The 26014-nt window shown below is 38.0% G+C and overlaps 1 protein-coding gene across 1 annotated transcript in view; it reads left to right on the top strand.

Annotated features, from left to right (window-relative positions):
- The window catches only part of nbas (NBAS subunit of NRZ tethering complex), a 163972-nt gene that overhangs the window by 5190 nt on the left and 132768 nt on the right, over positions 1-26014 (top strand). The window contains exons 6-18 of the mRNA XM_008398001.2: positions 348-391; positions 4860-4993; positions 6955-7088; positions 9570-9668; positions 13370-13508; positions 13598-13663; positions 13760-13888; positions 14262-14325; positions 14818-15011; positions 17997-18275; positions 23917-24042; positions 24302-24453; positions 24562-24699. Of these exons, the coding sequence (XP_008396223.2) occupies positions 348-391; positions 4860-4993; positions 6955-7088; positions 9570-9668; positions 13370-13508; positions 13598-13663; positions 13760-13888; positions 14262-14325; positions 14818-15011; positions 17997-18275; positions 23917-24042; positions 24302-24453; positions 24562-24699 (1698 nt within the window). The remainder of the gene's footprint in view (positions 1-347; positions 392-4859; positions 4994-6954; positions 7089-9569; positions 9669-13369; positions 13509-13597; positions 13664-13759; positions 13889-14261; positions 14326-14817; positions 15012-17996; positions 18276-23916; positions 24043-24301; positions 24454-24561; positions 24700-26014) is intronic.

The following is a 26014-nucleotide window of genomic DNA, read 5'->3' as shown; positions in this document are numbered from 1 at the left end:
TCAGAGGTGGTTCATTCTTTTCCCCATACTAAAGGAGCTTCACCTGATAATGAGATCTGTAAGTAACCTGTGCAGGATATATAAATGAAAACAATCACAGTTTGGCTAACAGAGTTGCAGTAGTGTCTTTATTTTTAAGTAACATATTTGCCATATTTGTAAAATAAACAATGAACCTGATGTTGTGGATCAGCAATCTGTTTTTTTTTTGTTTCACATCTGTAATCCACTGGGCTAATTTGGGGTCATTGGCTTCCCGACCCTGGTAAAGTCTTTGCATGCCCGCGTTATTCAGAGTAAACTCACCTTCTTCACCGTTTTTGCTTATGTATGCATTTTCTCCTCAGATCTGCGAGAGATGACTTTGGCTCTGTCATTGGAAAATGCCAGGGTAAGTTCTGCTCGTTTTGTGGTTTTAGTTTAATTGAACGCTAAATCCTCATAACACAGTAAACCAATTGTTTGGTTTGCAAAGAACTGAGGTTGGTACGGTTCATATGTTTCTACTTTGTGTTGCTGTAGCTTTAAATTCAGTGCTTGTGAATAAATTGCCACAGAAATGACACCAAGGAATTGCATATCAGCAAGCAGCAGTGACCCAGATCCAATCAGATTAGGAGCATTTAAGTTATTAGCCTTTTGTTGACCTCAGCAAGCTCTTGAATACATATTACTTGCATGAATTACAGCACTACTGCCTAATAGCAGTAAATCACCCTCACTTTTTCAGCTTAGGATCTTAGTACAAAATAAAGAAAAAAATACTGGAGATATTCAGAATATATTACTAAGTTTCAGATTCATAATTAAAACAATAATTCAGTGCTAATGATTTGCTATTAGTTCTGATGAAAAAAATAATCAATTTATTTTTACTCAGAAAGCAAATGACAAAAATGTAGATTCTTTGTTAAACTACCCACATCATAAATTGTTTTATGTCGAATTTCTTCTTAATAATTGCTGTATTAAAAAAAAAAAAAACATCCCAAAGAGAAATGTTGATCAAAGCCATTTCGAAAGCTTTCCTAACACTGAGCCAACATAGTGTGTGAATATTGATATTGGGAGTTAAGAAGTACCTATTTGTCCATTTTTGTCTGATTTGAGTCTGCTTTAAAAATAACTATCAAAATAAAGTGAGCGACTGGACTAGACTGATGAACGACAGCCAAGACAATCACTTCTACTATTTAAATCACTATCCATTAACAACATAGTGAGATTAATACGAATAGAGTAGCAGGGAGATCTAAAACTTTTCTGATTCATTGCATCTAATGTTTTATAGATATAAACATCGCCCAGCGCTACTTGTCTGGAATGCTGCTGGATTTGAATATTATTCAAAACTGGGTCATATTTTCTCTTTTAAAGTGCAAGGATTACAGTCAGAGTTTCTGCAGCAGATACTTAGAGCATTGAAGTATCTTTTATTCCCTGGTGGACAAAACAAGTTTGAGTGCACCCAACTTGATTTCTTCCATAACTGTAAATGATTTAGCATATCTATTGTTATGAAGGCAAATTGTTTTTGAGTGTCTAAGCAGTCCCATCACCTGGGTTTTGTTAGTGAATGGATTTTTCCTTTGTTTTTCTTGTGAAATACAAATCTGTACAGAATAAAGTAATTGCTCATGTCACACTATTGCATCCCAGCCTTGCATGTGAAACAAAATGCTGACACATTTGGACACGTAAAAAGATGCAGCAACATACTAGGATAACATACTTGACTGCATTACAATACAATCCACCTTTTCCCCTCTCTCCTTTTTCTGTCATCTCCATGCTCACAGCACTCTGCATGACCTTCAGTGTCTTGGCCCCTGATTCCTAAATGGGCATTGATTTAATATGTTGGTGGCTCTAGGCATGAATTTTTGGAACCTAAAGATCCCCAGTATATAGAATAACTCTACTTTCTATAAAATTACCATAAATGCAACTCAGATGTTGCAGCAATAACTTTATAATGTTCATCTTCTGCTGCATTATGCAGTTGGCAGGGTTGAAAATCCCTTCATCCCAGCGTGCCAAGTGCTTGGAGTGTTGGACATGGGATGCGACCTGGCCTTATTTTCTGAATAATTCAGCTAATAATTATTTCGCCACTCGGGGCCGCTGAAAGACAGTGTATCAACCATTGATCTCACATCCTCATATGGCAATAGATCGTTAAGTACTCCAAAAAGTAAAATGGTGACACCACTGTGAAAAGTAATGAACTCTGTACTTGGGTTAATGTACAGAGTTCTTCAGTCTGTCTTTCCAATCCATATGCATTATCTGTTGGAAGAGCCTCATAAATGATTCATATGTTTTGTGTATGTTACAAGTAGACATTTCACACAATTCTCTATTTCTTTGCTTTTGGACCTGTGTAAAAACACAACCACATATGTGCCAAGATGAGAAACATTATGGCAGCAACTCTTAGGCTCTATTATATAAAAGTCCAAACAGAATACATTTATAAACTTGTAACAAAGTTATTTATTTTACTTACTTTGAATACAATGGTAGTATAAAATCATGCACAAGAATGAGGAAGGCAAAATACAAATTTATTTTGTACCACAGTAATCTTAACGTGCTCGAAAAGGAGTAGGAAGAAGTAAAAAACTTATGAACTTCTACCCCATAAACTCGTGCAATATTTTCAGATGGACCCTTATCAATAAATCTAATCAAAAATAAAAATAAACTGTTTAATTAATTTTATCTGGGTTTACATATGTCTAAGTCATACCCACACAATCAAAGATGACAAAGAAGCATTATAGGAACTTTCTGAAAGAGTTATAAAGGTTTGAATCTCGTGCTGTCATTCTGAAACCGATCCGTAGATCTTAGAGCCTCCTTTCAAGTAAACTCCTGATTCTACTGGTCAGGCAGTCATCCGGTCTTGGCTCTGGCTGATCAGTCAATTCGTCCGTGCAGCTTTTTTCCCCCCTTAATAAATAATTTATTTAGGTTGCCTTTGCCTCATATTAAAATTAGTTGGAGCTGAAACATTTAAGTGTTGCATAAAACCTATATTAAATACTCTTTCACAGCACCTATGCAAAGCAGGTAGAGGTAAAAGATGCAGAGTGAAACCTGCTGTGTGGGTTCAGCAGCACCTCCACTTCTTTTCTTATTCTATATAATTTTCTTTAGCTTTATTTTTGTCATCCCTCCCTTCCCCTCGGTCTTCCGTTCTGCTCTGGCTAGCCGTCATTGTGATCCGTTGTTCCTAATGGTTCATAGTGTGGATAACAGTAGCCCCTGGGCGCATGTAAACCCTTCCCTCCCTCCCTCTTTTTTTTTTTTTTTCTTTTTCCTTTCCTCTCCATTTCATCTCTCTCCCATTTTTTTCATACTTCATTTCACTTCACGGAGATTTGTTCTAATGGATTTCACTGTGATCCTGCTTTTAATGGCTTTTTCTCTTAATGGATGAGCATGAACGTGTGTGTGAGCGCGCATATGTTCTCGTGTCCGCTCATTGCATCCACACCTATGTATCTACTGCCTCTGTTACAGTAGAGTTGTCTCAAAACCTCTGTGCATAATTCATAAGTGTTGAGCTCTGATAAATGCATCTGCAAGGCTTCAGATAGAAGGCTTCTGTTGGGTCATTGGGTGTAATTCTGCTGCCTCCACTTTCGCTTGGAGGAGTGGGAGGGGGGTGGGGTGGCAAATTGAAGACACAGTAGCATCAAATTTTCTTCAAAGAAACATGTAAATGGAAATGGAACCCACTGTGTTGCTGTCCACAGTTCATAATGGTAGATAAGATAGCAAGTTTGTGAGGGATGTAATAAAAAAAGAGATTTAAAAATAAAGATGCAAAAGAACAAGAGGAGGACAGAGCTTTATAGCCTGCCTGCAATCTCGCTATCTGTAGTCTGATAAGTTGTCTGCCTCCGAATATGCTCCTCATCCGATGGCCCTAAAATGTGAGCCAGTCGTTGTGTTTTTAATCTTTTTGTCTCATTCATTGTCTCGTCCCCGGCTTCTCCTGTCCTCTCTTTATCTGCCTCGCCTCCCACTTCTTTTCTTTTGTTCTTCATTTAAAATTCCAGTCATACAATATCCATCGCCCCCGTTCGTTAGCGCTATTGCCCACCAGGGGTTGCAGCAGCATTACACGGCCAAGAATTTCAGTCCAATAGATGCCGGGAGCTTCGTTATGAGATATCAACCACAGACAAACATAACTTGCCTTTTCGGAACGACACGGATTGGACACGTCGCTGTTGCCACAATAAAAGAAGACCAGCTTGGTTTATGCAGGTCTCACTTTATTTAACCCACCTCCCCTCTCGCCCTCCAATTAAGCATTCAAAACAGGTCCTGTGCCTGGGGCCTGCCAGCCCGACCTGGTTCCTCTGTCAAAAGGAAGGATGACAGCGGAGCCTTGAGCACATGCCAGCAGGCACGGATGTGCTTCATCATTGCGATATGGTTACCCTCGCAACTCTGCTGAGCCAGCACATTCCTAAAACAGTAGCCTATACTTCAGTAAAAGCTGAATTTATGATGCCTGTTCTCCTCCCACTTCTTTTTTTCCTACCCCAAGCTCGTTCACTTTCTCTCTCCTTGCTTTAAGTTTGAAAGCATAAAAGTGTTTCCCCTTTTAAAACACAATCGCTGAGCTGTTATTTGTGCTGTTTATTATAGATAAATTGGTCTCGGTATTTTAGAAGCATTGATTTATCATCCATTTATCACCCGCCTATAATCATTAGCACCATACATAATAGAAGATATAATCTAGAATGCTGTCTAATCGGACTTAATTTGAAAGCTTTTAATTCTTGAACTTTGATCACTTTGGGATTAATTATTCATTTCTTACCATTTTGCCACAGTGCCAAAGGATCCCAACCCTCAGTGGCGAAAGGTGGCATGGAGCTACGACTGCACTCTGTTGGCATATGCGGACAGCACAGGCACCGTTCGCCTTTTCGACCTCATTGGCAGCGAACTTTTTGTCATCCCTCCGGTAATCATGCTTATCCAAGCTGTTTGACATCATCTGACAATCAGTTTTATGCTCCCTGTGTTGTGTTTTTCCTTTTTTTACTGTGAAGAAAACAAAAAATTCCATTGATTTTTCAGCCTACAAAAGCATCAAAAAGCAACATACTTTGATATGCTTTTATTTTTGTTATTTTAGATCAAGAAACTACATTAATACGGTGTATTTTTAAAAATAATTTATGAAATAATTTATGTGAAATGGTTCTTGTAACCTTATACCAATCCTTAACATCAGACTGAAGAAGGTTTCAACCACTTTTCAATTTCAGCTGTGAGATCTTTGAATTAGTTTTTTATGTATAAACGTTTCATTTCTTAATGCTCAGAAGCTGTGATCGTGTGTTCAGCTGATATTTTAGCCAGGTTGGTTTAGGTGGGCAAAAATGTGGATGAGTCTTAGATAATGCTTTACCACATTTTGCAGAAGTCTTTCTTGGTGTAAAGTTTATCTATATTACTTGAAAGCGATGCTAAGAAAATATACTAAATGTCCAGATATGTTAGGAAAACCTGAAGGGTGTTTTAATGTGGGATTTAAATTATACCTGACATTTCCTGACATTATGGTTTGATGCAAAAATTTTAAAATGTTTACTGATTCCTCATTAATGTCTAATATCTGTACATGTGATATGTTATTGAATAGAAAAAGTTCTTACGTCCTCAAAGAAGAACACAAACCGGCATTGACCTAGAAATGCATATTATTACTCAACAGTTATTTTTGCAAATTCAATCAGAGATAATGAAAAAAAACATAGTGATATGGTTCTTTCAGAGAAACTGGCTCAAATCAGAATCTGGAACGTGAACACTTTTGAAAAATTGTGTATCAGAATTGTCCTAAACTACAGTACAGCTCTACTTGTAAGAGTACAGTAAGATGGTTATGAGGATTCAGACATCCATAATCCTCCTGAGACAAGTCAGGCGAGACTTGTACTCCTGCTCTGTGAAACACTTTGAGCTGCCTGTCACGTTTTGAAGTACATGTTTGCTTGTCAGACACCCTCTGCACTCCTTTAGTCTGTCATGGGGGCTTTTTAGTTCATTGTCTGTTGCTCCTTCTTCCTCTTCTCCTCCGTCTCTGCTCTTACTGTTCAATTCCTCCTTTTAATCCCATCTTCATCAGCTCCCACCTTTAAATTTTTCACAGCTTACTCTCCGAGTCTTCTCATGTTCTCTGCTGTCACATTTCTCTCATCCGTGCATGTCTGTGTCAGTGTCTCTCCCCCATGCTCCCATCAAGTCCATCTTCCATTCCAGCCTCATTTAATGTCCTCTGTGTGCAATATATTATTATTCCTGCATTTCTGTCCATCATTCCCTCCACTGCTCTGATGGCGCTGGCAGACGGCGAGTGCAGACTCTCGTCCTTCTCCCCAGCCACACTTGCCTTTGAAAGTCTCTGATCCTCGCTCCTTTAGTGCACTGCTGCTTTGTTGTGTGCCGACAGTGAGTGCGCTCGCACACTTACATCAGCTCCCCTCAGCTCTGCTTCGCTCTTCCTCCTGTTTGTCACTGTTAAGTGCACACACCACTGACTTGCTGCTCTTTCTGGGGAGGGGGGAGATGATAAAAAAGTCAATTTGACAGAAAGTGTGCATGTGCAGGAAAGAAAAATCATGTGCACGTCTGTTCTCCTTCCCCCTCAATCTCCGGCTTTCTCTGGCTTTCTGTCTCTTTAACTTTGCCACTTATCTTCTGTTTGCCTGGCTCGCCTGTCTCATCATTACTTTCTTCATCTTTAGACTGTCTACTTTATGCTCATTCCTTGCATGTCACATCTGTTTAGTTAAAAACACTTGGTGGGTTGCAAAGTGATAATTGTTTTTACTCCCTCTATTTTTAAAAAATAAATTGAGTAGAAGTTGCACCACTTATTTTTACGCCACCTCTCCGACTTACTGTTTTCTGATCCAGGTGGTGAGTTTTCCTGGAGATTTCAGCTGTGCAGTCGCAGGACTGATCTTCTTGGAGTACGCAGCAAGTGCTCAGTGGTCAGCAGAGCTTCTTGTGATCACATACAGTGGTGGACTCAAGAGCTACCTTGTAAGGTGAGAGGCACAAATGCTTCATTAATCCGCCACCCTTCAATTGCATTATTGTCTTCTAATATAAAAGCAGACATGTATTGAAAAATTCCCATGACAATGCTGCATGTTTGGTATAGTTTATTAACTATTCTTATCTCAATTTTTAACTATTGTTATGGTTCTTTTCTTATCTTGTGTGTGCTTATAACATTTAATGATTCTTAAATATATTCTTATAGTGATTTTTAAAATTTGTTTCTGGTGCTTTTATGTTAATTAATCCATAATGTAAAGCAGTTCAGTTGGGAATAAAAGCTCTAAGCAGCAAAGGAATCTTTACTATCCTCAGAAATCTGCATTAGTGGGTGTTTATTATACCTGATAATATGCAAAGGACATGTTCATTTCTGCATCTGTCTTTGCCATCCCTCCTTCCTCCCTCAATGAGTCACTGCAGGCTTGAATAAGAGAGTGTGACAACTTACTCATATTGACCATGACACTGTTTATTAAGCTTACAAGCTTGATAATCTGTTAGTAGGTGCGACTACATTTCCCCCTTACCACCTTCAACAGTGGAACACTTTACACCTCACACAGCGACGACCTCATGTTTCATGGAATGTTAACAGCGAATTCTCATGAGCAAGCTAAACTCATGTTACGGGTCTGATGGGGTCGTTTTCACAGCAAACGGTTAATCGCAGTTAATTAATTTATTCAGTTAACAGGTTCTGTTAGCAAAAGTAAAATAAAGAGAAGTTGCCTCTGTTTTATTTAAGAGAAAATTGCGGATTCATTTCATGGTATGCTTTTAAAAAATTAGTAGCATATCCTAATTTTTTAGGATATGCTACTAATGCTGCTAGTCATAACTGCATAACTTGGCAAATATGAAGTTTGATTTTTTTTTTCTATATTCCACATTTAGAGTATATATAAATAGAGTATATATAAATAGAACATATAAATACATTTTTGTGAAGTTTCTGAAAGGACTCTGGCATCCTTAATATGATGGCATTTTTTAACCCCGAGATACTTTTATTTCTTGGTTATACACTGGACCCGTTTGTTGAGCTGGGCTTGATCTAGATGCAGCATTTAAATTCCTGTTTTTTGGGGAGATTTGATGAAATAAAGATAATACTGATACATTTTTAAGTGGGTATCTTAAACTCCCATCCTTGGAGGTTGGTGTCATGCAACATGTAGATGCAACCCTGCTGGTTCAATACAGCTGAATCAAATTTCTGAATTACCTCATCATGTGCGGCCAACTTCTACAGAGACCTGCTGATGACCTCATTATTTGATTTTGTGGTGAAGCAGATCCGCATCTAAACGTTATATGACACTGGCTGTCGAAGATTACAGTTTTAATTAACTTTTATTTGATCTAAGGTAATCCAATCCAGATTTGTCAGTATTGTCTAAATTGGTCAAAGTTTGGTAGATATACCCTCAAAAAACAATGAAGTAGACTTATGTTACACTGCTGATTTGTAAAGCCAGATTTAGCATGACGGTTTTGTAATTTTTATTTTTCGTAAAGTCGAAAGCAGATAATTAAATCGACAAAATAAATGTTTTTTACTCAAGTGCCCATAATGTCACAGCAATAGGCTTCAAAATCCATATAGTTGTAAAAATATGGTATTTAGAAATGTTAAATGTGTCGGAACCCTGTTTCTTCCAAGTTCGATTTAGCATTAGCCCTCTCTTTTCCCCCCCCCCCATCTCCTTAGAGATTTTCCATTTCCCTGTTTCACTGCTGTTGTCACACAAAGCCTTAGAGCTGTGACACTCCAAAACACAGGGTAATACTCAGCAATGTGCACTGAATCCTGATCAGACAATGTCCAGCCCTCCAACACCTTCTCCTCAATTTGGTCAGTATTGATGCCGCTTGTGAGGGAAACGCTGATTTATTCTCCTTTAACAGCCAGAGAAATGCTCTTTGAGGTACCGGCGTGTATGTGCAAGTAGATCATTAAGACGTTGGAGATATTTTACCAGATTTCCTCTAAAAGTGTTTTTTAAGCTTTTAGCAGAAAGCTCACATTCACTCTTCTTTGTGTGGCTTATATTACGATGTTGTTGCTAAATGACTTATTAGATTTTTTCTTAGAATTATAGGTAAGCATCTCTCTCATTGTCTTGTTCTTTGTGCCAGCATTTCAGTGTTAATTTTTGTCTTCCTTTTTCTCTTTACATTTAAACAGCAAAGAACAATTTCCCCAGAGATATCCCGACACAAATTACCCCTCATGAACCACTCCCGTTTAAATTGCCGCTCCTAATTAGATTATATAGATTACTATGTCTCATTTTAATTGCAACTCGGTGAGAAATTGCTTTGTTGTTTTATCCAAAACTGCCCAAAAATGCTTTTCAGCACCACACGCTTCCTCATAAGCACTTCATTTGTTTGTTCATTTTTATGCGCTTGAGTTAAATTATGTATTTCATGTCATGTGAAAGTTTTTTGCTCTGTTTCAGCGTTGGAACCAATCAAAACTTCCAGGAAAACCACACCTTCAACTTCGCCCCACACCACTCTCGTGGCATCACCTCGGCCGTTTACCTCCCCGGTCACCGGTATGTAAAAAAATGACAGGCATTCAAACACTACATGAGCTCAGAGAACCGGTTGAATGTAAATGATATGTGGAGCTTTTTGAAATATGGACATATTTTCCAGCATTAAGCTTTTAATCCATCAGTGGCAGCCTAATTAATATCTATAGCCTTCCCTTGACACTGCTGGAGAATGCATTTTCTCCTGAGGACTCCACCATCTGAGACTTCTTCTATTAGTGCTGTGTTTGATCAGAAGTGTTTTTTCCCCTACATTTATATTCAGACATCCTTACAAATCCTTTGAATCAGTTCTCATCCTGAGATATGTTGCCACAAAACACTTAAATATCCAAAGCTGAAAGTTTCTGAGCGATTTCCAGCTGTTTCATCATTTCAGATCTACGGGCATAGTCAATTTGCTGCTAAATACGTCTTATCTTCATTACTTTGGTAGAACTAAATTAGATTTAATTGCATAGCAGATTACATTACATAAATCTTTGTTTTACTTTAAAATCTTTGCAGGATGGACACAATTATGTTTCGGTACAATATAAAATGAACGTACTTGTGGACTTAAACCATCTCCAGTGTCATGGCTTAACCCAAACCTGCTGCTCTTTAAATTATGTTTTCTCTTTGAAGTGGTTTGCGGTCAAGCCCCTTGAGTTTCCCACATTTTATCAGGTTCCCGCCACAGACATCCATGCATCGTGTTGGAACCAGAATCAGCTTTATTGGCCAAGATTCTGTGAACTAACTACAAATTTGACTTTGGTTTCGCAGTCTCACAGCTTACAAACATACAGTATAATTATATACACTTCTGATGAAATAAATGAATTTGAAAGAACCGGTATGTGTATACTTCTGAATGTACAGCAACTTTTTCTGTGAAGAAGAAAAAAGGAAGGCAGGTTGTGCTTGTGCAAATGTATTTGTTTTATTCTACAGCAGCATAGCTAACTGATCAGCCTGTAATGTGTTCATTGTTTTGATCAGAAATGCAGGATGGGGAAAGTAACTTTCTCTATGGTGGCTAGCTATTGCTGATAGCAATATGCAGCCATTTGTGTCCAGGATATGCCGGACCTGAAGAGATGTTTGCTTCTCTTTTCCTTAGTCTAGAGCTGTACAAATCCTGGATGGAGGCTTGGTCAGCCCTGATATTCCTCTCTGCAGACCTTTTCTACTTGAGTTTGGGCCTGTGCTTTTTTTTTTTTTTTTTTTTTGGGAATAGTCAAGTCTCATGGCAGTGTAGAAAATATAGCCTGTGCTTTGCCTTCTAATGACACGACATCTATTATTGTTGTCTTGAGCAAATCTGGTGTTTAAGGAAGATTGGCAAGAGAAGGACGCCCAAAAAATCGTGCTTCAAGATTATCAAAGGACATCTAGGGAATGCATCAAAATACTGTAGAAGAAAGTTCTCTGGTTAGATGTGACCATAAATGAAACTTTGGCTTCATGCAAAATCAGATGTGCGTTGGAAAACTAACTTGGCAAATCGGTCTGAACACACCATCATTAGAGTTAAACATGGTGGTGGCAACATCATCCACAGTGGTGCAGTCCTTAGCAGGCACAATTGACTGATTAAGCTACAAGTAATCTCTCTTTCAATTTGCATGTGTACGTTGTCTGTTACATAAAATCCCAATAAAATGAGTTAATAAAATGTAATCTGATAGGATGTGAAAAGGTTCTGATCTGCTAAGCTATCACTTCAAACATGTTTTCTCTCAGACGTAACCTCCCTACACAGAAGAGGAGACTTATTTTGTCTGTATAGGAGAAAGCAGTGGACCTAAGATGCATCACATGTAGCAGAAAAAAAACTCAATAGATTGTGGTGCAAATTGCAAGTACATTGGTTTTCATCAAGATCTCCTGTTCAAGCAGAAGACATTAAGTTGAATGAGGTCAAGGTACTCATTTAAGAATGAATGAGCCCATGTCTTTAATAAAATACCTGCAGGGATACTGGCTTGAAATTCTCCTCTGCCCATTCAGAGGTTGTGGTTAATTATATCAGGCTCATATTTGTGACCTTACGGTTTTCCCCAGGGCCCATAGGCCGCACAAAGCAAATTTACTTTGGCCGGTGAAACCTGGCATGAAAGCATAATGGATTTTGGCAGCTACTGTCAAATGTTTGCCAGCTGATAGATGAGATGAAACTTTAATGATCCCTATGTGGAAAAACTGGGTCAACATGAGGAAGAATGGAAAGCAAACCAGGACAAAAAAAAGGTTAAGGAATTGGATTTTAGAAAATAATTTAAAATCTCTGGATGATTATTAAAATAATTTACATTTGTAAGGACACATGTGCAGTTGTGCATTAGGAATGGTAATGGTGGCATAAATCCACTTCCTCCTTTATTGCTCCCTTGTTGTTGTGCAACAAGGGAGCAATCACTGCCCTGCTAATCTCAGGGCAGTGGAGTAATTTTTTTAATGATGTTTTCAAAAGGAAACCTAAGACATGTATTTTTGGTTTGACTTAAGACTGACATTTAGTAATCAAAATCGTTTGTTGCTAATTTGACCTTAGTTCAACTTATATCTGTTAGTTTGATTGTACTTTTAAGTATTTTATATCTTACCCTTCCTCAACCCCCAAAACAACATTTTCCTTTTACCTTGTTTGTTTTGACGTTATTTTACTAAATAGTGGTATATAATTTCTAATTTAATGTAGGTTTTTGGTTTTATTTTTTATTGCTTGATCTGTTTTTCTTTCAAGGGAAAAATTAGTAATAAGTTTTGCAGTTGCCATTGATACTGTTGGGGAAAGAAAGGCTCATTTGTTTTCTGTTCTGTTGTGCTAGTTTTGAAATAAAAGTGTAATAAAAAAATATTAAGATGCAAAAACTACATGATTAAATTAAAAATATGAAAAGTAAAACATAATTGTGAGATGCAATAAATAAAAATAGCTGAACATTTTTGAAAAGAGAGAAAATAAAATGTTTATGCATATAAATCTACTATATTAATAATTGATTGCAGTACATCTTATTGTCCGCAGTGCAAGAGGTCAATTAGAGGGCAGGCCGATGTGTGCTGGCCCATGAGGCACAGCCACTTTTTATGTCCACCTCCAGTCTCAATAAACTTGTCTTCTCATCATCATTAATGCAATAGTTCCTCAACCCTTCATACTAATGACTGCAGTTTCTGTAGAGTCCATATTTCTTTCCATGTTTCACATCATTTAACTTGTTCAATTTCTTTTGTATTTGATGTTTTAATTTGTCGTTTTAGTCTTGTGTAATGTGTTACTTTTGCTCTGCAAGAAAATTTCTCTCTAAATAAACTGATTAATTGATTTCAAGCAATTTTTTTCACACAAATTAAGTGTATTTAGAAGAACCAGTGACGTCAATACACATTAGGCATTAAACGGAAAAATAACTGTATTTTGCTCATATTTAATATCTATATTTTCTACACCAGGGGGCAGTCTTGAGTTGGAAAGCCTGATTTCACAGCCAATCCCACTGTAATGAAGGGAACCACTAATCAATGAGGTCTTATTTTTGTCTTTACTGAGCTTAAGTCATTCCAACCAGACCTTTCCTCTGATAAATAAGACTTAATCTGCTAGGCACCTAAATGACAGATCAGTAGTGGGAATTCTCTCTGGCCTTAGTTGAAATTAAAGGATGACAAGGTTGGAGGCACAGTCATGAAGACGATGTGTGTTTGTGTAGATTGCTGCTGGTAGGAGGCTGTGAATCAGGGGATAATGGTGCATCCAAGGCCTCCTGCAGCGGCATCACTGCCTGGAGGGCGCTCTCTGGCTCGCCTCACTACAAGCAGGTCACCAGTTACGAGGACGATATTGGTTCGGTGAGATGTCTGCAACACCTCGTTTTCTTGCAAACAGTTTAGTCGTGTTGTAGATGAAACATTTTCAGCCCCTGTGTGTTTGTTTGTAGAATCAGAGGAGAGGTTTCTTCAGGATTCCCAGCCTAAGATTCTTTTCAAGGCAAGGAGATGAAAAGGTACAGCAGCCCTCTTCAGCCTGAATACCTCATTGTAAAAACAAAAAGCTGATCTATTCTTAATAAGAAGAATGTGTTGGCATTCTCATTCTTCAGGATGGTGTGTTCCGCATGAGCCTGAGCCCTGACGGGACACTCCTGGCTGTCATCCACTTCTCTGGGCGTTTGTCTGTCTGGGACGTCCCCTCCCTGAAACAGAGGGCCACATGGAACCAGGACCAGCAGGTACAACCCTAAGCTGCTCATATTTGTGTTCTGAATGTTCACTGCAGTCGTATTTGCGATGATATTTTGTATATTAAGTTCTTCACTGACAGCATTAATGTAATCTTCTTTAGGACATGGTTTTTCGGTGTGGGGAGAAGGATTTTGAGTGTTTGTGTTTGCTTCCATCCCACATAATGTGAGGAACTTAAATTCGCCAAATGTTTTGCTGATTTATTCAGCGTCTACGTTCAGCCCCGCCGCCGGTGGAGCTCATGTGTGCTGCAAGTGTAAACAGGGTTAGCAGATTAATTTCTTTCCCCATCCCCTTTTCTGGTCTTTCTTCTTTTCCCTCCCTGCTTTGGTGCCTCCATCTTTCCGGTCCGCCCTGCAGCCAGGATTTGAGGAGATCAACCCAGAGTGGAAGACATCACTGGAGAGAAGGAAGAAAATAAAAGGTATTTTGGCCTGGAGCAGCAAAAAGAGAGTACTTTGTTGCTGACATGACAGCACATTTCGGACACAATTTAATGATCTTTGACGCTGTTAATTTATTGAATTACACAGTTTTCACAAACACAAAGCTCATGGTGCATGGTGGGGCTAGCAAATATTTTCTCCCTTCAGTAACCAGGGCATTTTGTGTGTGTACTTCAGTGTTTGTGTATTTGGCTATAATCTTATTTTGACAGTTTCAGGCCACTAGTGGTGACAGCTATCACATTTTGTGTAAGCAGTAATCTAGGCGTATATCCTCATGACAAGTGATGTCTCATGGCGCTACATATAAATATGTCTGGAAGGGAGGGAGACAAGTTACTAAAAAGTTTCTCTTTGGATAAGGGGATTATCAGGCTATAAAGCCCACAAACATGTTAAGTGAGGATGTGAAGAGAAAAAAAAGAAAATCTGCTCTGACTGACCTTTCTGTGTCACTGCACTTGTCCCAGATAAGGAGCAGTACTACCCACTGGTGGATGTGAGTTGGTGGAGTGACAACGTGTTGATTCTGGCTCGTTGCTCTGGGTCGGTCACCGTATCATCCGTCAGGACGTTACGCAACCTTCTGGGGAAATCCTGCGAATGGTTCGAGCCTTCACCCAGAGTCACTGCTGCGCATGACGGGGGCTTCCTAAGCCTGGAGGTAAATGTCACATTGAGGGATGTGTGCAGATTGTTGAACCAGAGCGAACATCCATTAACGTTAGCTGTAGATCACAGCTTTCATCCTGTAGTTCTTTAAAACATGCTTTGTGGAGTATTGAGCTGTTCTTCACCTTTGTTAATACATAACCCCAAATTATGATGTTGCGTAAAATATAAATTTAGCGGATTGCAAATCTCATAAAAATGTGTTGTGGGGCAAATATCTTATAGAGGGCAGTCAGGAGGAATGAAAAATTCAGCTTTTGGCTACCGTTTGCAAAGGAGCCAATCCAGGAGCGCTACTTATGTTCCTTGGTGCTAATTAGCTGTACCCCCAAAAGTGGAAATAAGGTAGACTGTAGCTTCTGCAATAGTGCTTAGACCAATTCCAGTTTGTGTATTAATGCACATTACGGTGTATTTGGTGTTTTGAACAGGCAGGCGTTTTTAGAGGGGGTCTCAAGAACTCGCAGGTTTTAGATGGGAGTCTCTTCAACTAAAGGTCTTGCCTGAAACTGGGTGTTCACATGAGCATAATAATGAAGTTGAGTGGAAGGAAAAAGTGTGGATAAAAGAAGGTGCACAAGCAAAAGGGACAGCTGCAGCAGTGAGAGGAGGTAAAACTCTCCTAACCTAAAGCCCATAAATCCATGCGCTAATGTTTATGGAAGATGAGACACACCAGAACTAAGAACGCTTAATGCAATTGAGGGCATAGTAGTTGAGTAGTCTATTTTTAAAAAAATTTCAAATGCCTTAATTTAAACATTTTATATGTCTTCTACATTTCATTGCAAATAAACTGTTTATGAGATTTGCATTCACTTTTAGCTAAAGGTTTACACAATATCCCAACCTTTTGTGAATTTGGGTTGTTGCTAAACTGCTTGTTCAGTCCAAACACAAACTGCTAATAAAAATAATAAGACTGGTCAGGTCACAAGGGAATTATAATGTGTCAGTTCTTCTGACTAATTAATATTTTGGAGGAAACTAATTTTATGCTTAATTTCACTGCTGAGTTTTTGTTTGTTGTGGGGTTGGTTTGCAAAAAAAGAATTTCCCCTTGGGGACAATAAAGTCTAAAAGTCGTCTGATCTCACAGAAGCATTTTTTAGCTGGCAACCCTGAGGAAATGTGTCATCAGCTTGTTTTAGCATCAGAGAGGAGTATGAGGGGGAAAGTTAAGTTTAGTAGTTTTTATTCAGTTTTTTTCTCCAGCATCATCTGTGCTGGACTAAACATGTATCTTTATTTGAAGTCCGCTTGCATATTATGTGCATTTGTCCAAAAGTGTGGAATAATTAGAAACTGCAGCAATGATGCTTAAATCATCACTGTTTTTAAGTGCTAAAGCATCATATTTAATTTTAAGCTATAGCCCAGAAGGCCATCATAACAAAGACAGTGGGGACTCTAAAATGCTCAACCCCATTTTGAAGTAATTAAGAAAAAAAACCCCCAATAAAACCAGCAAAAGAAAGTGCTTTGTATTTAAATTTCTATTCATCAGTTCGTCCTTGATGCTGTTTTAAGACTACTTGTTGAATGGACACAAATGTGTTCAGTTTAGTGTGTTTACCAACTGCACAGCTACATTAGTGCCACACTATTGTCCTTGCATCATTTATCATCTGTCATTTAATGTTTACACATAAATGCTCATATTCCTTATCTGAAGGTCGTTGTAGAGAATTGCTTGGAATGCTCTTGTGATTTCACCTCTTAAGTCATATTTTTGCAGTGATTGTGTTTGGTATAGTCATTCGGATTAGGAAATGGTTAAGCCTTCCTCCTATAAAAGAATTGTGGTAATTCATTTGTTTTTGCTAACAACATATTTTCTTATTGCTTGAACAACCATTTTAGGAGAGACGCACTGTGTGTTACTTATCCTCCTGAGTCTATAAACCTGACTGGAAAACTAACAAATCTAGATAAAGGACTCTTTAATAAAAGCATTTAGAATTACAGTCATAGGCAATCTGGGCAATATTTATTATTTCCATTTTTTGTTGCAATACAGATTTCCTATGAAACTGAAGCATACTTTTCTTTTGTTTAAAACTGACACAAAATAGTCTATGAAAAGATGAAATAGTGTCTAGTTTAAAATCTGTAAACCTTAATGATTGGAGTTCACACAAATTTTTGGAGGAAAAATTTAACTGTAACATCTGCCCACCTGTTCCTACCACAGATCTATTCACTTGTGTTGCTCTCAAGCCTCACCTCATGTTTTCAGTGCAGGCATTCATTTACCTCGGTTTTTATGCAATGTAGCTGTTAGAGATGAGTTCTGAGTTAGTTTTCAATTTCAGAGGAAAGTTTCAGATAATAGCAAACATGGGTGGTGGAGAAAATCTTGATAATGTGCATTCTCAGAATGAGACATAAAAAGAAGCACAGTAGCAGTAGACGGCGGTTGTTTGTGTGATCATTAAATACACGGTGGAATGTGGATAGAGAGAAGTTCCACTCCCTGATTTACTAACTAAAATACTCACAAATGCAGAAGATGGGGTAGGTCTATGTGTCTGCACACTGAGCACAAATGAGCCTTTAACTCTGTGTAAAGTTGGCTTTTCTCAACATGTTGTTTGGCCTTAAAAAAAATCACTTCCAGCTAATGGTCTTTTAGTGTCATAAAAGTGCCATTGAGTAACAGCTGAAGCGATGCAGAGTTCACTATGGTGCCCAAAGTACTCAAAATTTACTACCACTGTCTACTGAACTATGAGGTTCTTCCACTCTCATATTTTTTCCATTCATTTATGGCACGATTATTGGAAAATAAAGTGTTTGCATATTTAACGTTGAGCCACTGCATATTCCTATCGATATTAAGTCACTGTGAATGTCTTCTGTGATCAAACCAAATGAGGTACTAACCTGTATTTTAAAGACCATTACGTCACCCTATTGTTTTTATATTCTGTGCTTCCACCTCGTGAACATTTTACCTTTCTGTCATTCTCAACAGTGCGAGGTGAGACTTGCTCAGAAGCGTGCACGCTTCGAAAGCAATCTCGGCAGCGGTGCAACCGTCGAGGAAGAGGAAGGAGACGATGGCGGAGACTCTGATTCGGATGAAGAGTCCTCAGCAAAAGCTCGCTACTTTGGCTACGTTAAGCAGGGCTTGTATTACGTGACGGAGATGGAACGTTTCGCGCCGCCACGCAAACGACCCAGAACAGTCGCTAAGAACTACCGCCTGGTCAGTTTGAGGTCCACCACCCCAGAGGAGCTGTATCAGAGGAAGGTAGGAGGAATTAAACATCAATACACTACACTGCACTTTACTCTCTCCCTGTGTTACATTTTAATGCATAACTTTATTACATACCATAGATGAATGCTCAAACTGTATCCCACAGTTACGCCAGGCTTTGTTAGAGAGTTGCGTTTATTAAAGTTAGATGAAGATAACTTCTTGTTTTCTTCGTGAACCCTTGTGTCACACACAAATTAGGAAGAATTTCCAGCAGGTGCATGATATTTTTTGAGCTGGATGGCTGGTTTTGATCTTTTGCTAAATGCAAGCAGATTATCAAACATAAAAGTGATTTCCCTGTGCAAAAATAAATATAAGAACCTGAGACAGGGAAAAGGGGAAAAAGCTGTATTTTCAGTTTGAACCATGCATGTTTTGATTCAAACAAAAGCAGAGTTTATTTTCCACCTTTTTTTTTTTGCTCAAGTTTCTGTACAAGTAATCAGGACAAACAACATTCAAAGCTCCTTTGCAGGGTTTGTGCCAAAAATCTTAAGGCATTTCTCTAGCCCAGTTGCATTTGATGGAGCTCTACCTGAAAGGAAAGGGTCATTAGGGCTTTTTTTTTTTGTAACATCCCATTGAAATTCCCCTAAGTCCTGTATGGAAACGAAAACGTTGGTAGTTTGGATTTTGAATTTATCATTATCTATAAATTTACTACTGTCAAAAATGTAACAGTATATGTTGCAAATTTGAATTAAATATTTATTTATACTAAATATTGTTTATTAAAAGTGCATACTATGTTCCAGTGTTTGTGTAAATGTCTGCCAAACTGGCAGACGTGGGCATGTCTCAAACAAGATATTTGTGAAATGCGTACTAGCGTGCTGCAGATTAGTATCTATTTAGTAATAATTATTGTAGTGACCTCTGACATTTGCACATTTTACACTGTACTTTAAACATCGTAGATGACAATTTTGTACATACAACAAATTACAGAACTTCTGCTGTTATGGTTACAGTTTTTGAAGAGGACAATGTTATGCCTGACAGTAATGATTCGAGTGATTATTATTGTGAGAGTTTTGATGAATATGACTTTGAGGGCAACTGTAGGACTTGTTGTAGTTTTAAATTTAATTTTATAAAATTATTCATTGATAATCCAAGTGGTTTGAGTTCACATATGTTTCTTGTAATTATTGCTACCATGATCTGTTTAGTACTAGTAATGTCTTTTCTAAAGGCAGTTGGTTGTGTGGGATTTTATTTTAGGGCGACAGAATTCAGATTGGGTGGAATTCACATGCACTTTTATTTCTAGAGGGAAGAAAAGGAAAGCTGTTTTGCCTTTTTTTCCCGCTTCACTCTTTTTCCACTCTCTGTTGGTCTCTGAGATAAAATATGTTGGTTTGGATTATAATATGACAAAAAGCTTCAAGGACTATGAATAGCTGCACTTCACCATCTTTTCTTTCTAGGTGGCTGGATTTCTAACCGAGAACGTCGGCATTTTATGGTGTTTTCCAAAGAACAATTGTATTCACCTACACAGTTATTCAATGAACTGTTGATCTCATCCATCTTCCAAAACATGCTTGTAAATTATTTTGCAAACACAATAGATTTTTGGTTTCATAGTACACCGCTAATTATTTTTGATTACTGTTTACAGTTGGGGAAGGTTCTTTATGTCTTAGGTGTTTAAAAGATCATTCATAACTACATGCTCATAAGGTTTATTTAGCAAAAAGCTGTCATCAATGTTTATGCTGGAATGTCTTCATGTTTGAACTTGAAAGCTCATTTAGTTCAGTTGTCCAAACAACTCCTCCTCTGATGTGCTCTTTTGCCTCCCGCTGAGTTACAAATTCATTTTGGAGAAAAAAAAGGATATTGCTTATGTAATATTTCAAAGATGGTTCAATTCTAATTGCATGAACCTCATGCACTGCCTTTATCATTTTAAAACTAATACAGGAGTAATGTGCACCTCGCCGTAATGCCAGTAATCAATTTCACTGAGCAGTTTGGTTTCACAGAGGACACCACATTCACTGTGAAACTCTTCATTTTTTTATGGCACTTCATTTAGCAGCAGTTGAAGGAAGCTGCCGCCATTTGTTTGGCCATCGACTGAATTGTAATTGGGGCTTCAGCAGAATCTGTTTCAGACCAAATAAATCTCTTTTAGCTCAGAGAAGAACTAATGTTTTGTTGGCTCGGCTCCAGAGCGCTGTTGAGGAGAAAATGAAAAGCCAAGCAAGACACTCAGTCTGTTTTAAGGCTATTTTTCAGTCCCGGGGGGGTGTTTTCTGAAATGCTAATTGCTTTATAGAAATATGACTGTTGGTGCTGCTTGCTACAAATTGCAGCAAAAGACAACAACAAGCTTTATCTTGGGGCGCAGCGAGAGTGGTATCTTCCCTATCCAGTCCCGAGTTGGAGCACGGTTCATCAGTCATTTTTATGACCCATCATCTGCTGCCTTCTTCATCATTGTCATCATCATTAGATGCCATCAGTCATCACCATCAATCCCAACTGTGAGAGTTACAAAGTAATACATCATTATTATCTCTTTGTTACACTAGGTACTGACTGCAATTCCCCGATAGCTGATGCTGCATGTCTGCCATAATTTTTTTTTGTCCTTTCTTTAGTTCGTTATGTGCGTGTTCAATTTAACAAGCGTCTCAATATCTGCATGTAGTTTTGCATTTAAGTTATTTATTATTTAGTTCAGAGTTGTATAGTATTTTTTTTCTTGACCAGATCTTATTCCTGACCTGCTTGTAACTAAGATAAAAAAAATCGGACTTTCCCCCGCCCCCAATCTCAGGACTCAATGAGACGAAACGGAGGATGAGACGAGGCTTGCTTTTTTTTTTTTCTTTCACTTTGAACTTTGGTGTAAGAATACACTTACACTTTCTGGAGATTTGTAATATCAAATGAATAAATTAACAAATTATGATATTTTACGTGTTATATGTCATTTTCAGTGATTCTACCCAGATATTTCCTTTTCCTTTAATTTTTCCTTTTGCAACATCTACCCATCTTTCACTGATCTGTTTCAGTTCACTTTTTCATCATTTGGAGGTTTCTATTTTAAACATATGGGATTTATTAATGGCTTACAAAAATCTTAATGGGTGGTACCGGATTTGCACGAACCTAACACACAAATTCGCACAATCATAAGAACAACAGTGATCCTCTCAGATTCATTTTGCTGAGATTATGCAGTGACACTGACTAGAGTGAGTGGGCTGTGGTCAAGTGGGTTATTTCCTTAAGCCAGCCTCTTCAAATGTTTAAGCGTTTGATGATGCACTTGGCGGTGAAACACTGGATGGTTTAGCGGCACACTGGCAAGACTGCAAACGGTTTCATTAGATGAACCTAGAGAGAAGAGGAAGTGTCTTTTGATGTTCCTCCTACATGAGGTTTAACTGTGTGGGGTTCTTTCTGGCCTCCAGGATCCACGCTCTGGCTAATGTGTTGCTTTTTAACTCCCACACAGTAAGAGAGAGGAATCCTCAGTGTGTCTGTCGACCAGTTTGTTTGGCGGGTTACTTAGACGCACACTGAGTGGGCCTACATAAAATGTAGTGTCATTACTTTTGTTATTAGATTAAATCATATTGCTAGGCACTGATATGTCAAAAATCCTTAACAACAACCACAACAGCAGAAACGATGACAATGCATGCAAGCTCATGAATGTAAATGTAAAAATGGAAATGAAATGGAAACGTTAAATAAAAACAGGCATTTTCAGTAATAACGAGGCAGATTTACTTGCTTAGTTTTAATTTCTTGTCCGAAGTCAATAAATGTGTATGGTGGAAGTGTAAAATAAAATGCACCCAAGAAAGTTGTCAAAACTTAGAACACAGGCATCAATTTGTAACGCAATAGCCATGCAAGACTAAAGTAGCGACAGCAAAGTCTCCAGCTCAAATGTGAGTTCAAAAGATGAAGATTTATATGGCAATTTGTGAAGTCAGTGAGAGGAGGAAGTAAGGAGAAATGTCAGAGAAAAATTATTTGGAGACCTAGCCAACTAGAACCGTGCACAACAGTTTAAGCGTTTTATGTGGGAAAAATTTGATAGTCAAAAAAAAAAATATATATATATAATTCACCAGCTTTTACTGTTTTTTTTTATGATATACTGTTTCATAAGCAACGTCATTTCCTTCAAATGAAAGTAGCGTTCCATGTTTTGTAAAAGCGAGGCTGCAAATTCTCATTTTGTCTGAAAGGTGTTTTAAAAGCTTACCTGCTTTTAAAAGCAACAAATGAGTCGTTTGTGTTGTTTTTTTTATTTCTAATACTTTTAATATTTCTAAGTTTCTATTTCTAAAAAGAAGTCATATGTTTTTCATTTTATGCTTTTATTGAGTAAACAGTGGCCTCTAGTGTAGTTTTAACCTCCAAGTTTGGATTTGTTGTTTCTTTATACATCTCATGGTTTTTTTAAGCTCAGAATATTTTGTTTCTGATACTTCCTGACATTTCAGACTGTCTCTTGGTAACAACGTCTTTTTAACATGGGACTGTCTCCTTATCTGCAGCATTGCCACATTCAACATATGACTGAAATGTGAATGTGTAAACCGTTCCCGCTCTGGGACACACTGCTTGCAGCCACATTTAGTCAAAACCTTGGCCTCTTTGCGCTTCCCTGTAATATAAAACCTGGAGCTGTTGAGGGCAAACAAAGTGAGTTTAGTCTTGTTACACCATTCATACTGTTTAGGAAAAATCTTTTTCGTTTTGGGAGCGAGTGAAACACTGAATCAATCAGAGAAATGCGCATTTATCTTTAGATATTTTATTTAGAAAATCAGAGTAAAAGCAAGAGAAGAAGGAAGAAGAAGTGAAGCTTAACACATACAATTCTCCTTTTATATCTTATCAGTCGTGTGCACGGTGCCTTCCATCCATCTCTCTCCTGTAGGGGGTTTCTCTAAGTCTCTAAGTCTCTCCCAACTCTGGTTAATTGGTACCTCTGTCCCTAAATCAAACCCGGTTCAAAGGAGTTTCGATTGGAAAGAGAAGAAAAAACATCTTCACTGAAAACTTGGTTATCAGTTCCATAGCACTTGCTCAGAAACCTTCATTATCAGTTCATTCTTCCCTGTAAGTAAACAAAAGTTTCCAACTCAAGGTAATTCTGTGTTTTGCAGAAACAATTTTAAGTCATTCAAAGTTGTAATGAGCAAAAATTAATAAGGTCAAATGATTAATTAAACAAATTATAACATATTAATGATTTTTTGTTTTGTTTTGTACAATCTCATTTCAATGAGTCAATTCATTGTAGTTCATATTTTCTATTCACCTGAAGGTCCTTGTGAATAAAATTTGAATCAGTGCTGTACCCTTGAAGAGCAGATTAAATAAAATGATGCATAAATTATATCAGATGTTTTGTTTTATTATTCTTTGTTTGCTTTAAGTATCAATCAAAATGCACTTTTTTTATTTTTGCCAAATGGAAATTTTTAAAGTGTTTATAAAGAGGCTTTATTCTCATGAACTAAACAAAAACCTGCTGCATTTCTCTTTAATTGTAAGTTCATATTCTCCTCCCTTTGCATTGTCTGTTTCATTATACAAAAAAAAGGCAGAGTTGTTTATGCAAATGCTTTTGCTTTCCTCGCAGATTGACAATGAGGAATATGGAGAAGCTCTGTCACTTGCTCAGGCATACAACCTGGACTCTGATCTAGTCTACCAGAGACAGTGGAGGAAGAGCCATGTCAGCATTGCCTCAATTCAAGATTATCTGGTAAGAATTGAGGGAAATGCATGAAAAAAACTGATTATTTATATCAAACGTTTAGCTGTTTATCGCTGTATAATTAGTTTGATTTGTGAGAAGAGCTGAGTGGGAAAATCATAAGCTCTGAAGCACAAAAAAAAAACAAACATGTAACCTTATTTAAGGTCACTTTTTTTGCTTTTCTTTTCTAACTCTGTATCTCACTTTATCACATAATTTGTTCTTGGCTCAGTTCTCCGTATTTTATTCCCCTAAACTCTCCTAGAGCAAAATCCGCAAGCGCTCCTGGGTATTGCATGAGTGTGTGGAGCGTGTCCCAGAAAATGTAGATGCTGCTAAAGAGCTGTTGCAGTACGGGCTGAAGGGAACTGACCTCGAGGCCCTGATAGCCATTGGGCTAAATGAAGATGGTGGCAGGTGGGATACGGGATGCTGAACACAAACGTCAAGTGATTTTTACCTGTGTTGCCCCTGCTGACGAGGAGCGTATTCTGTATGTTGTCGTGTTTTCTTTCCATTTCTCAGGTTTATCATGCCTGGCGATGTGGACCTTGATGACCTCCCATATGACGACCTATTGTCTGATGATGAAGAGCTGGAGATGAAGAAGGAGAAGGAGAAAAGGAAAAGACAGGAGCTGCTGGCCAAGGTTGATTTCAGCAGGTACGCAGGTTTTACTACCAATTTTTGACCTTTTAAGTCTGCAGTGTTATGTACCAGTCTAACAGCTGGTGGTGAAGCACCAGTTTAACCATTGTATTGAAATCCAATGAATGGTGATTGGGTTTAACAGGAATTAAACCCGATTTTTGTCACTGTAATCACAGATGTAGAATTTTTCCTTGCACGTTATCTCCTGAAATCACATGTTCTTATCACTTTCCCTCTGGAGTCATTCTCTCTGTCTTTTTGTCTTCTGTGCCATGGTCTCAACCTTCTTTCTGATAGTTTTGAGATCAAACAAAACTATGGTTATGTTCAGGATCTCTGACATCCAACTTCAGAGTTCATGTGCTATTGTATTTTCCCTGACTGGAAAAGTATGGAGTATAATTTCAAAAAAGTATTTATTTCTAACCTTTGCTCTATAATCCATTCTGTACAAGTCAGAAAAAGAGTTTGTCCTATGCAGTTCTGCACAATACTGTGTCATTTTAATGGTCAGCAAAAGAATGAACTAATATAAAAGTGAGGAGCATAATAGAGAGATGGCATCTCTTATGAGAATTTGGAGACATTTCTTGATGATTCCATTTGAGCTCTAACTTTTCCCCAAAAGCCAACAGGCACTTATATATATGGTGAAGTTGATGAAATATGGTTGGAAAAACAAAACACTACGAAGTTAATTTTGCTCTGCATAATTCTTATTTATTTTAAGCCAGGCAGACATTCTGTAGGTGTCTCTGTCTGCGAATGTAAGAGAGGATCTGTTTGGCTGTTGGACTCAAGCTGAGTTGGCAAGCAAACCCCTGCTTTGGTGTCTTTTAGGCTTAGTTAATTTAATGTTTATGTAATTATTTACTGTGGTATGTTTTCCTGTTTTTTTTCTTATTATTAACCAGTGGGTGTAATCTATTTATTCATCTAGAAAACTTAGGAGAACCATTTGTTGTTGACAAAATCCCACCAAGGGAAACCTGACCCTCCCCAGTGGGAGATGGCTCATTTGGCAAGTTGTTTTCTTGTGTATTAAAATATTACTTTGTTTTTTTAATATCCACTCTATGCCAGACAGGAAACACTGTGGCTAATGTATTATTTTTGTAGACAGAAAAAAAGAGGAGTGGATATTAGAGCGGGCTGCCAAATTTAACTCTGATAGTTTGATTAGGTAGCACAGAAGAGAGAGGATCATAAAGGCAGCCATGCTAATGAGGATGAGGGGGGAAAAGACAGAGGAAAACCATTGGCACAGATTAGTGGGTAATCTGTTGGAGGTAATTTATGCCTTTGTTGTCGAGTGCCCAGGGAAAGA

The sequence above is a fragment of the Poecilia reticulata genome, chromosome 21 (genome assembly GCF_904066995.2).
Source record: "Poecilia reticulata chromosome 21, P_reticulata-male-v2, whole genome shotgun sequence".
Lineage (NCBI taxonomy): Eukaryota > Metazoa > Chordata > Actinopteri > Cyprinodontiformes > Poeciliidae > Poecilia > Poecilia reticulata.
The sequence above is the reverse complement of the archived record's forward strand: the minus strand, read 5'-3'. Positions and strand labels throughout refer to the sequence as shown.